A 14,044-nucleotide genomic window follows, 5' to 3' on the forward strand; every position below is an offset into this window, starting at 1 on the left:
AAAATTTTAATTTTCAATATTTTAAAACGAGCCAAAAATTAATCGTATATATATTTCAATAGTGTATTGTTTACAGATTATTTTGGTACCATAAGTATACCAGCGTACAAACTTTTTGATCTAATACACGTAAAATGAGTCCGCGCCGTATGGGGTCCGCGTTTAAAAAATTTTAATTTTCAATATTTTAAAACGAGCCAAAAATTAATCTTTGATATATTTCAACAGTGTATTGTTTACAGATTATTTTGGTACCATAAGTATACCAGCGTACAAACTTTTTGATCTAATATACGTAAAATAAATTCGCGCCGTATGAGGTCCGCAGATAAAAAATTTTAATTTTAAATATTTTAAACGAGCCAAAAATTAATCTTTCATATATTTCAGCATACCAGCCTACAAACTTTTTGATCCAATATACGTAAAATAAGTCCGCGCCGTATGGGGTCAGCGGCTTAATAATTTTAAATTTCATTACTTTAAAATGCGCCAAAAATTATTCGTGTATATATATCAACAGTACATTGCCTCCACATCATGATGGTACCATCAGTACAGCAGCCTACAAACATTTTGATCCAATATACGTAAAATAAATCCGCGCCGTATGGGTCCGCGGCTTAATAATTTTAAATTGCATTACTTTAAAAAGCGCCAAAAATTATTCGTGTATATATATCAACACTACATTATCTGCAGATTATGTTGGTACCATCAGCATACCAGCCTACAAACTTTTTCATCCTATATACGTAAAATAAATTCGCGCTGTATGGGGTCCGCGGCTTAATAATTTTAAATTTCATTATTTTAAAACGAGCCAAAAATTATTCGTTTATATATTTCAACAGTACATTGCCTCCACATCATGATGGTACCATCAGCACACCAGCCTACAAACTTTTTGATGCAATATACGTAAAATAAATCCACGCCGTATGGAGTCCGCGGCATAATAATTTTAAATTTCATTACTTTAAATCGCGCCAAAAATTATTCGTGTATATATTTCAACAGTACCTATCCTGCACATTATGATGGTACCATCAGCATACCAGCCTACAAACTTTTTGATCCAATATACGTAAAATAAATCCGCGCCGTATGAGGTTCGCGGAATAATAATTTTTAATTTCATTACTTTAAAACGCGCCAAAAGTCATTTGTGTGTATATATCAACACTACATTGTCTGCAGGTTATGTTGGTACCATCAGCATACCAGCCTACAAACTTTTTGATCCAATATACGTAAAATAAATCCGCGCCGTATGGGATTCGCGGCTTAATAATTTTAATTTTCATTATTTTAAAACGAGCCAAAAATAATTCGTTTATATATTTCAACAGTACATTGTCTGTACATTTTGATGGCACCATCAGTATACCAGCCTACAAACTTTTTGATCTAATATACGTAATATAATTGTGCGGCGTATGGGATCCGCGGCTTAAAAATTTTAATTTTCAATATATTAAAAGGAGCCAAAAATTAATCTTTTATATATTTCATCAGTACATTGTCTGTACATTTTGATGGTACCATCAGTATACCAGCCTACAAAATTTTTGGTATAACACACGTAATATAATTGTGCGCCTTATGGGGTCCGCGGGTTTGAAACTTCAATTTTCAATATTTTAAAACGCGCCAAAAATTAATCTTTTATATATTTCAACAGTACATTGTCTGTACATTTTGATGGTACCATCAGTATACCAGCCTACATATTTTTTGTTATAACACACGTAATATAATTGTGCGCCGTATGGGATCCGCGGCTTAAAAATTTTAATTTTCAATATATTAAAATGAGCCAAAAATTAATCTTTTATATATTTCAACAGTACATTGTCTGTACATTTTGATGTTACCATCAGTATACCAATCTACAAACTTTTTGGTATAACACACGTAATATAATTTTGCGCCGTATGGGATCCGCGGGTTAAAAATTTAATTTTTAATATATTAAAACGAGCCAAAAATTAATCTTTTATATATTTCAACAGTACATTGTCTGTACATTTTGATGGCACCATCAGTATACCAGCCTACAATCTTTTTGGTATAACATACGTAATATTATTCTGAGGCGTATATGGTCCGCGGCTTAAAAATTTTAATTTTCAATATTTTAAAACGAGCCAAAAATTAATCTTTTATATATTTCATTAGTACATTGACTGCACATTATCATGGTACCATCAGCATATCAGCGTACAAACTTTTTGATCTAATATACGTAATATAATTGTGCGGCGTATGGGGTCCGCGGTTTTAAAATTTTAATTTTCAATATTTTAAAACTCGCCAAAAATTAATCTTTCATATATTTTAACTGTACATTGTCTGCACATTATGATGATACCATCAGAATAACAGCCTACAAATTTTTTGGTATAATATACGAAATATAATTGTTCGCCGTATGGGGACAGCGGCTTAAAAATTTTAATTTTTACTATTTTAAAACGAGCCAAAAATTAATCGTGTATATATTTCAATAGTGTATTGTTTACAGATTATTTAGCACCATAAGCATACCAGCGTTCAAACTTTTTGATCTAATATACGTAAAATGAATCCGCGCCGTGTGGGATCCGCGGCTTAATAATTTTAATTTTCAATATTTTAAAATTAGCCAAATATTAATCGTATATATATTTCAATTGTGTATTGTTTGCAGATTATTTTGGTACCATATATAAGCATACCAGCGTACAATCTTTTTGATCTAATATTCGAAAATGCGAGTTTTTTATAAAGAATAATTGTTAAAAAAATTTTCTATTTATTTTTGTTACATAAACTTTATGGAAGAGCATTTTACATGATTGCCACTGTACGAGAACTGTTTTAGAGATAACAGAACTCTTGAAATTTAGCCTGATCTCATCTATTAAATCAAAAATACGATTTTTTCGTATGGAATAATTATTTAAAAAATATTCTATTTATTTTTATTAAATAAACTCTATGGAAGAGCATTGTACATTTGTGCTACTTTACGAGAACTGTTTTAGAGGTAACAGAACTTTTGAAATTTAGCCCGATCTCATTTTTTTATTTGCAAATACGAATTTTTCGTAATAATTAATTTAAAAAAAAATTTTTCAATTAGTTTTATCAAATAAACTTTATGGAAGAGCATTTTGCATGTGTGCAACTATACGAGAACTGTTTTAGAGATAACAGAACTCTTGAAATTTAGCCCGATCTAATTTTTTAAATTGAAAATACGAGTTTTTCGTAAATATTAATTGTGAAAAGTATTTTCTATTTATTTTTATCACATAAACTATATGGAAGAGCATTGTACATGATTGCCACTGTACGAGAACTGTTTTAGAGATAACAGAACTCTTGAAATTTAGCCTGATCTTATCTATTAAATCAAAAATACGATTTTTTCGTATAGAATAATTATTTAAAAAATATTCTATTTATTTTTATTAAATAAACTCTATGGAAGAGCATTGTACATGTGTGCTACTTTACGAGAACTGTTTTAGAGGTAACAGAACTTTTGAAATTTAGCCCGATCTCATTTTTTTATTTGCAAATACGAATTTTTCGTAATAATTAATTTAAAAAAAAATTTTTCAATTAGTTTTATCAAATAAACTTTATGGAAGAGCATTTTACATGTGTGCAACTATACGAGAACTGTTTTAGAGATAACAGAACTCTTGAAATTTAGCCCGATCTAATTTTTTTAATTGAAAATACGAGTTTTTCGTAAATATTAATTGTGAAAAGTATTTTCTATTTATTTTTATCACATAAACTATATGGAAGAGCATTGTACATGATTGCCACTGTACGAGAACTGTTTTAGAGATAACAGAACTCTTGAAATTTAGCCTGATCTCATCTATTAAATCAAAAATACGATTTTTTCGTATAGAATAATTATTTAAAAAATATTCTATTTATTTTTATTAAATAAACTCTATGGAAGAGCATTGTATATGTGTGCTACTTTACGAGAACTGTTTTAGAGGTAACAGAACTTTTGAAATTTAGCCCGATCTCATTTTTTTATTTGAAAATGCGAATTTTTCGTAATAATTAATTTAAAAAAAAATTTTTCAATTAGTTTTATCAAATAAACTTTATGGAAGAGCATTCTACATGTGTGCAACTATACGAGAACTGTTTTAGAGATAACAGAACTCTTGAAATTTAGCCCGATCTAATTTTTTTAATTGAAAACACGAGTTTTTCGTAAATATTAATTGTGAAAAGTATTTTCTATTTATTTTTATCACATAAACTTTATGGAAGAGCATTGTACATGATTGCCACTGTACGAGAAATGTTTTAGAGATAGCAAAACCGTTGAAATTTAGCCAGCATCTCATCTTTCTATCCGAAAAAAGCTGAGTGTTTGCGCGACGAGAAGGCTAAACGTAGTAAGAAATTGTTGACTCGTACTACTTAATCTATCTAAATTCTTACTTTGCGCATAATAAATTTACAATATATAAAGTGCGTATAATTTTTTATTGTTTTTGATTGGCATTAATGATGTTATGTTATTAATTAAGTGATTGCGCGACGAAGAGGCTAACCGTAGTGAGATATCGTTGACTCGTACTACTTAATCTACCTAAATCTTACTTTGCACATAATAAAATTACGATTTATAAAGTTCGTGTTATATTTTATTGTTTTTGATCGGCATTAATGATTTTATGTTATTAATTAAGCGATTGCGCGACGAAAAGGCTAACCGTAGTGAGATATCGTTAACTCGTACTACTTAATTTCTCTACATTCTTACTTTGCGCATAATAAAATTACGATATATAAAGTGCGTATGATTACTATAATCCCAACTCATTTATTTTAATTATAAACATATTTAGATCTGACATGTTTCGAAAATATAAAATAATTAAATAATCTTGCTGGCGTTTAACTGTAAGGAAAAATGCTTTAATTCTTGCACAACTTAGTAATTAAAATGGTTATGATAATCCCAATTCATTAATTTTAATTAGAGAAATACCAAAATATGTGTCACATATCGAAAATATAAAATAATTAAATAATCAAGCTGGAGATAATTTCTTATTAAAAATGCTTCAATTCTTGCCCAAATATGTAATTAAAATGGTTATAATAATCACAGATGATTTATTTTAATTATAAATATATTTAGATGTGTCACATATCGAAAATATAAAATAATTAAATAATCAAGCTGGAATTTCTAATTAAAAATGCTTCAATTCTTGCCCAAATAAGTAATTAAAATAATTAACTTTTTCAATTCTATACACATAATAAAAGGTTGCGTTTTATATGATCCGCGGTTATAAAGTATTTATTATTAATACTTTAAAAGGAGCCAAAAATTCATCGTTTGTTTTTTTCAGTAGTATATTCTTTGCAGATTACTTTTATACCAAAAAGCATCGAGCGTACAAACTTTTTCAATTTAACACACATAATAAAAAGTTGCGTTTTATAGGCTCCGCGGTTATAATGTATTTATTTTTAACATTTTAAAAAGAACAAAAAATTCATCGTTTGTTTTTTTCACTAATATATTTTTTGTAGATTACTTTTATACCAAAAAGGATCGAGCGTACAAACTTTTTCAATTTAATACACAAAATATAATGTTGCGTTTTATAGGGTCCGCGGTTATAAAGTATTTATTGTTAATATTTTAAAAGGAGCCAAAAATTCATTGTTTGTTTTTTCAGTAATATATTCTTTGCAGATTACTTTTATATCAAAAAGAATCGAGCGTACGAACATTTTCAATTTAATACACATAATAAAAGATTGCGTTATATAGAGTCCGCATTTATAAAGTATTTATTTTCAATATTTCAAAAGAAGCCAAAAATTCATCGTTTGTTTATTTCTGTACTATATTCTTTGCAGATTACTTTTATACCAAATAGGATCGAGCATACAAACTTTTTCAATTTAATACTCATAATATAAGTCTCTCTCTAATATAATATAAATCGCTCTCGTAGGAAAATAACCGAAACCATCTGACTAGATTATGAGACTAACAATAAGTGCTTCTAGCAACATAGTAAACATAAGCTAATTATATCTAATAATATTAATAGAAAGAGGTTTTCCTTATTAAAAATAAAAATTGGTAATTTCTTATAATATATATATATATATATATATATATATATATATATATATATATACATAATATATACCAGAATCAATAATAAACGCACATAAGATTATAATCATTGCACAATATTCTTGATAGAAGAAGAAAATGAAATGTATATTTGCTGAAAAATTTATTATAAAAATTGAAATCAATTGCAGATGTTAAATATCAACAGAAATGTATTATGAATTATGATTTAAAGAAAAAGAGTCGAAACTATTGATAAATAGAACTCTTGAAATCGGATTTATGTCATGCGATTAATAAAATTTCTGATGTGACCTGGAAATCTATTACTAACACAATTAAAAATTTCACTTTCCATACTATTGGTAATTAATTGAGTTCCGAACCATCGAAAATCAATATCTGTCATCTATGTCAAGATTCAAGACCTAATATAGCGTATAATCAATACTATTCTATGCTATTAAAAATGAATGGAGCTTGCAATTTTATTGAAGATCAATAATTTCTCTAATTTTCAATTCCATAATAACATTTTTAATTTGTTTAATAAATATTTGTGTAAATATAAATACAACATTAGACATATTTTTAATAATATGAAACAAAAAACAGATAATGAAAAAAAATAAGAAACAATAATTAAATGTATTAAAGAGAGAGAGAGAGAGAGAGAGAGAGAGAGAGAAAAATATTGTTTATACAAAAAAAATTTTTAAGATCCTAAACTCTTTAAATTAATTGATTAAAATGTAAAATATTAAATTTCTATGGAACAAAAATGCTTATGTTTTATGTATTATATATTCCCTCTCCAAAAAGATATAATTAATTAATTTCCCGTTGTAAAGTTCGAGGATTATTAATTGATGGAACTTAGTAATCTCAAACCAAGAGATACAGTTCTAAAAATTAGAATTAATTTTCGTGCTTGGCTCTATTGGCCGACTTTAAAAATCATATTTATTTATTTATTAAATACTGAGAGCCGATAAAAATATTTCTTAAATTTATAATTAATTAAAATTATTTTTTATTATTTAATTTTTTATAAATAAAAATTTAATTTTTTAATCTCACTTTCATAAAAATTAAGAAATCTAATAAATGTTAAATCTATATTATAAATAATTCTATACAATTATATCAAGCTATCTTAAAATAAAATAATATTGTAATTTCTATACCTATATAATATTAGTGATTTGAATTACAATTAATTAAAAATTTATTTTTATCTAGAAATACAGGAAGATATTGAAAAAGTTTAAATGTACAAGAATTATGCTTTAATTTAACCCAATATAATCGATTGTTAATTTCACAAAATTATGCTAAAAAATTTTAGTATTTTACTTGTATAATAGTACCTGTAATAGGTAGTTAACTTTCATATGTAACGAATTTATGAAAAATTAATATTATAGAGATGGTTTATAAAAATGTTATAATTTGTTTGACTTCAATAAATTATTTCTTTTAGTATCTTATAAGATACACATATTATCGTATATTATAGAAATATTAATTATTTTTTAAATTTAAAAAGATAATTATAAAAATATTAATAAATGTTAATGTTTACTATTAATGTTAACTATTCCTCATATATAAAATCTTGTATAAATTTATAAAATTGTAGAACTCAAAGCTGTTTCGAATAATAATAAATTTATAGAATCTATAGAAAAAAAGGCCAAGAAAAAAGATGGAAGTCATAAATAAGAGTCGATAAAATTCATTTCCTTACGCTGCGCACAATAGCATAGCATAACTATTCCACTCAGAGGTGACGACGTGAACAGGAAGTATATAGTAATTTGAATTCCTTCACGTTCTTTCTCTCTATGTGAAATGCCTTCGAAGCGCGCGCAAAACGCGAATTCGCACAGTTTTGATTCTTGTGATTGGCAGATCAATTTTACTTTAAAAAATTCTTTGTTTCTAATAAGAAATTTCTGAGGATCGATTCATATGTTACATACGTTACGGACAGTGTCCGTCAATCTTTGCGAATAATCGAAACCGTGTCACGGGAATAGGATTGTTGCTACATTGTATGACAGCCCGCAGATATATCTGGAATAACGTAAAATTTTTCCGCAATTTTAAACGGAAATATTCTCAATTTATCCATTTTGTAATCCATCTATTTTGAGGTAACGGAAACTATCTACAATCTAGATCTACATCTACATTTGCACAATATACTATCTACAATACACCGTTACCTCCTAATAAAATAATATAATTTTTATCACTCAACCGGCCGGCGCACAACAGTGGAGTTACGACTACGTCGAAGCTACACTGATCTGTAACATAAAAATAAAATCCAAATTATAGCATATCCAGCAGTAATTAATATTTCAGTTAACTATTATTATAATATACACATTGAATTTTATATTTTTTACGCGCGTATAATATTCAGCAGAAATATAATTAAAACATTTTATGAATTTTGATTCAATACAACTAATAGATAAATAATAAATCCTCACCTCAGGGTTCCTCTGCCAGTGCCCGATGCCCCTCCCAGACCTCCTCCTCCTCTCAGATTGTGTCAACATCTTCTGTATTTAAATTGATCTGTAAAATATTAAAATTAAATACAAATTGTAACAACGTTTAAAACAATTAACGAATAAAAAATTATTCATTGAAGTCAATGCATACTATTATATGCATTAAATTTTATATTTGAAGCGTACAATAATAAGCACCATAATAATTAAATTATTTTACGAATTTTGATGTAAATTAACTAATAATAAACGAATAATAAATCCTCACCCCAGGGTTGATTCACCGGTGTCTGATGCCTCTCCTAGACCTTCTCTTCCTTTCAGGTTGTCGACGTTCAGCTAAGTTGAAATCTGTAAAATAGAAATTAAATCTAAATTAACCAAAGTAACAGTGCTTAAAATAATTAATATGTAAAAAAATTGTCTTATATTATATACATTAAATTTTATATTCGATGCGTTCAACAATAAGCACAGATATAATTAAATACAACTAATAAATTTTGATTTAATACATCTAATAAACAAATAATAAATACCCAAAAATTGCTCCGCCAGCCTTCGATGCTTCTCTCAGATCTCCTCTTCCTGTCAGGTTGTCGTTGTCTTCAGCTAACAATAAGTTGATCTGCAAAATAGAAATTAAATCCAAACTGTAACACCGCTTAAAATAATTAACATGTGAAAAATAATTATTATTATATGCATTGAAATTTATATTCGATGCGTACAATAATAAAACACAAACAAATATATTTAATTTACTATACAATATATTTAAATACATTTAACAAATTTTTATTTAATGCAATTAATAAATTGTTAATAAATATCTAGAAATTTCTCCTTTGGCATCCGATATCATGCCTTTTGCTGCTTTCAAATATTTTGAGTCCTTTATTTTTTGCTACGTTTTGCTACGTTGATTTATGTAACATATAAAGAAAAATTAATTATTCTAACTTAAACTTTTATTATTTTTAATATAATTTTTATTTATTTTGAATATGATTATAATATAAATTAATAATAAGTAATATATTTAAACATATATAACTATAAAAAAAATTATACTTTTGCATTTATTATCTCTGCAAATTTAAATTTAGATATTTATATTAATAATTTTTTTAATTTCAATTTTTTTGTTTGTTTTTTATGTTATTCATTTAGTTCATTTATTTTATACGTATATTTTGTTATATTCCCAAATTCATTAACTACTAATTAAAGTAGAAAATACTTTAAACTCACCGATACAATGCACCGCGGTCATGTTCCATATTAGTACATATCGTAGTGCGTATCGTTAATCTGTAAAATACACACATAATCTTTATTATAATGTAAAAGCAAATAGATATATTCAAATTATATATTCAATATTTCTAAAAGTAATTATTGCGCGCATTAAAATTTTTCTTTATTTAATCTTTTACAAATAATAATAAATAAATAATAAATTATTTACCTCATGTTTTTTTCACCTTCGCTTGATGCCGCCCAAGTCTTCTCCCTCGTCTCTTATTTCACTCATCGTTCTTCATTGCAATCACTAGTAAACGCAATTTATTATATATAAATGTTCCCTCTCAAAAACAATTAATTATATGATTACGCGCGCACACTAATCACACCTGAATACAATTAATGATCGCGCGAGACTTTACACTGATCGTCAGGCGACGCGCGCTCTTGATAATGGCGGGAGAGAACGCGGGAAAAGCGCGCCAAGCAAGCAGGCCAAGCTCGATACTTGACGCTCTCGAAATCTCTTGACACTAACATCGCGTGCGCGCGAAAGTAAATATATAAAGATTAATATTATATGCATTGAATTTTGTATTGGATGCGCACAATTATATAAGGATACTAATAATAATTAATTATTATACTCACCCTTTCGCGGTACGGCAATGAATGCGCGAACGTTGATCGTGAACAATACGAAAGTGCAGAGGGCACTAGCATTCTAGATTGTGTTCGGAAATATATTCACACCTAGGGTGAAGCGCTCGATTGACCAATCAGGACAGAGAGATCCTCGGTCTCCGATTGGTCAAAGTGCAGCCTCTCTACTCTTCTGCTTTTCCCTAGATAGATAGATAGTGATGAAGTTGGTAATGATTGATGTCATCTGAGATGAATGAATACAGTCGGTGTTATCGTACATGACGGCTGAGCCATGGTCCGTCAGATTTAAGTAGATTTAGATAAGATTAATCAAGTATATCGAAGTAGTACGAATTCTGAGCGTTTCGGCATATTATTGGTGCAAGAACAAGAACAAAAGATGTCTGGCTTTGATGAGAATCCCTTCGGGGAGCCTACGATTAACGATCCTTTCTCGGTAAGTAGCGTGTGTGTAACGAATGACGAAAGCGAAACACGCAACTCCGTCCTCCAATATTGCTTGCGTATCTGTCAAAATTCGTCGGCCCATTTTGTCAGTACTTTGTTTTCATTATCTTTCTCGAGAAAAATTAATCACGATCTATTGAACGATAAGTGACACTAACAAAGTTCGATTAATGATTATTCATTGTCATTCCAATGCGCTTCTATATTGATAATTTTTTCTTTTCTATCAGTAAATAATTGTATCAATATGTATATTTCTTACATTTTCCCATTTTGTATTGTATATGACATTATTTTGTATGCAATTTTGTAATGCTGGGAAAATATTATTTTTCTTTTACATTCGACAATTTTGATGTACGATTTATAAAATCATACCTCCTTCAATAATAATTTATTAGGATATATTCTGCGTTTCTTTGTATTTTGGAAAATATCTAAAACAATTTCATATTTAAATGTCATAAAGAAGATGAATGATAAGATAGAGCACAAATTAACAAGAAATTGAAGAGGATATATTTAATGAATCATATGAATAATAGGATCCAGCGATACGAAGAGCAGTGACTTCTACACCTGCTAGTAGAGGTCTTGAAGACTACAATCCTTTTGCTGAGCAAGGCACTCAAGGAACTACACAAGTCAGAGGAGCAGTAAATCCACCAATTTATGGCGGAGTCGGTGCAACGCAACAACCAGCCACACTTCAACCTACTAATCAAGAAGCACCTCCTCCTGCATATGCTCGTACTCCCCAACAAACAGTCAATGCATCACTTGGAAGTTCTTTGTCACCTTCATCAGAGGTAAGTTTATACTGAATATTTCATGTTTTTATGAAATTTTTTTTATAAACTTCTTAAAGCGTTTTAAGATAAGATAATATTTTAATATAAATTTTAGCAACGAGCTGAACCAGAATGGAAAGCCAGAGCAGAAGAAGAATTAAGAAATACTCCTTACTACCGTTAGTGTACCATCTATAATAACAATTCTTAGTTTAAATAATGTTATTTTTTATATAAGTAGACATTTATTGAAATTCTTAATATTATAGCAAGGCGAAATAATTGGCCACCATTACCGGATAAATTTTGTTTCCAACCATGCTTTTATCAAGATATTGATGTAGAAATTCATACTGATTTTCAAAAAATAGTGAGGCAATTGTATTATCTATGGATGTGTAAGTTTTCATAAACAATATTATATTTATTTATTAATGTTATATATGTGCATAATACATTTATTATTTATAGTTCATGGATGTGTTCTGCTATTGAATGTAATCGGAGGATTTGTCTTGATGCTTTGTGACAAGGATTTCTCGGCATTTGGTCTTGGAATCTTGTATCTTATACTCTTTACTCCGTTTTCCTTCATGTGCTGGTTTAGACCAGCGTACAGAGCTTTCAAGTAAAATTTGTTTGATATAAAACAAAAATTAAATAAAACATAAGAATTAGAAATAAATTGCTTTAATTTTTCAGGAATGACAGCTCTTTCAACTTTATGGTCTTTTTCTTCGTCTTCTTTTTTCAACTAATTGTCACAGGTATACAGGCTATAGGTATTCCTGGTGCAGGAACTTGGTAATATATTTTTTATTACATTTCAGTTTTGTGGCATATAAGTACTTATATGCTAATATAAATTGCATCTTTTATATTACAGTGGTATAATAACGGCTATTAAGACACTGGATTCATCGGCCAAAGGTATTTTTGTTGGTCTCCTCATGCTCTTCATCGCTATTTGTTTTCTTCTTGCTGCATGTGGTGATCTCTTACTGCTCACTAAGGTATAGTACATATAACGAAAAAAGAAAAACTAATTTATTGATTTCGCTGAAGCAACAGATGAGATTATTTATTTACAGATTCATCGCATTTATCGTAATTCCGATGCAAGTGTTACGAAGGCGCAACAAGAGTTTACTACAACATTCTTGCGAAATGAGCATGTGCAAAACGCTGCGAGCAATGTCGCGGCAAGTGCAGTTCGTTCACAAATGGCTAATGCTAGCCAGCCACGTTATTAAATACTTTTATCATTTATTTGTTCTCTCCAGATATACACTATATGGCTTTACATCATTCAAGTAAGTGGATAGATCTCATTAGTTCCACTGTTTACAGATTATGCAAAATGATCATATAGAAATGCAATATATTTGCAAAACTTATTCTTGCAATGAAACACTGTAATATACAAAAATTGTGCTTCACGATTAAATTTATTCTCTGATGTATGTATTAACATTAATTGTACAGCTATAGCAAAATATTGAAACATTAATGGATATTCTAAAGAAACCTTTCAAAACTGTGTATTTTATTTTCTAATCGTACATTATCATATCTCACATGCGTTTATGTTACGAGGTCTACAAATTAGATTACAATGATATGAGTGAGCTATTGATAATCTATAATTATCTATTATTTTAATATTATATTATTTGTTTATATTAACTAGCTTTAATATTTTAGCACAGTTTCATAACAATGATCATGTATAAGCTATAAAACTAATTTTGTGATAAAAAACATAGTAATTAAATCTTTTTCCAAATCGTAAGATTTGATTACAAAAACATAATTTAATTCATATGTGTTAAATATTAACATAAACTCTAATTTACTTACGAATATCAACATATAAAATGTTTTTATAAAACTTATAAAATTTTGCATACATTCCTCTTTATATATATAATGTGTTAAATTTTTTATTCTGTTATTATTCAATTAAATTCTCGCTTTTTACGAGTTATATAACAGAAAGAAGTTAGAGTTTATTAGAAAAACTTTATAAATTATATATATATTTATAAACATATTGTTTTATAACTTATACAGTGTCGAAGAAAATAATTCATGATTGTTTATAAGAACTTATTTATATTTCTTTTAATCAAAATGTTAAAAAATGCGGTTATTGTTTGTTTAAACTGATATATACTTATGTTTATTTGTATTTCTTCACGTATTATAATGATAATAAACATTATACATGT

General features: G+C 27.9%; 1 protein-coding gene across 1 annotated transcript; it reads left to right on the forward strand.

Moving 5' to 3' along the window:
- The first annotated feature begins 10,793 nt into the window (after positions 1–10,793).
- Positions 10,794–13,943, forward strand: Scamp (secretory carrier membrane protein). The gene is made up of 8 exons (XM_083043755.1): positions 10,794–11,011; positions 11,568–11,831; positions 11,929–11,992; positions 12,083–12,211; positions 12,285–12,441; positions 12,516–12,617; positions 12,700–12,826; positions 12,905–13,943. The coding sequence occupies exons 1-8, from the start codon at positions 10,955–10,957 to the stop codon at positions 13,064–13,066; spliced, it is 1,062 nt and encodes a 353-aa protein (XP_082899881.1). The 5' UTR covers positions 10,794–10,954; the 3' UTR covers positions 13,067–13,943.
- Positions 13,944–14,044: the final 101 nt, after the last annotated feature.

This window comes from Prenolepis imparis, unplaced genomic scaffold (assembly GCF_030444845.1).
Source record: "Prenolepis imparis isolate NDT839.2.m4 unplaced genomic scaffold, iyPreImpa1.0 SCAF_8, whole genome shotgun sequence".
NCBI lineage: Eukaryota > Metazoa > Arthropoda > Insecta > Hymenoptera > Formicidae > Prenolepis > Prenolepis imparis.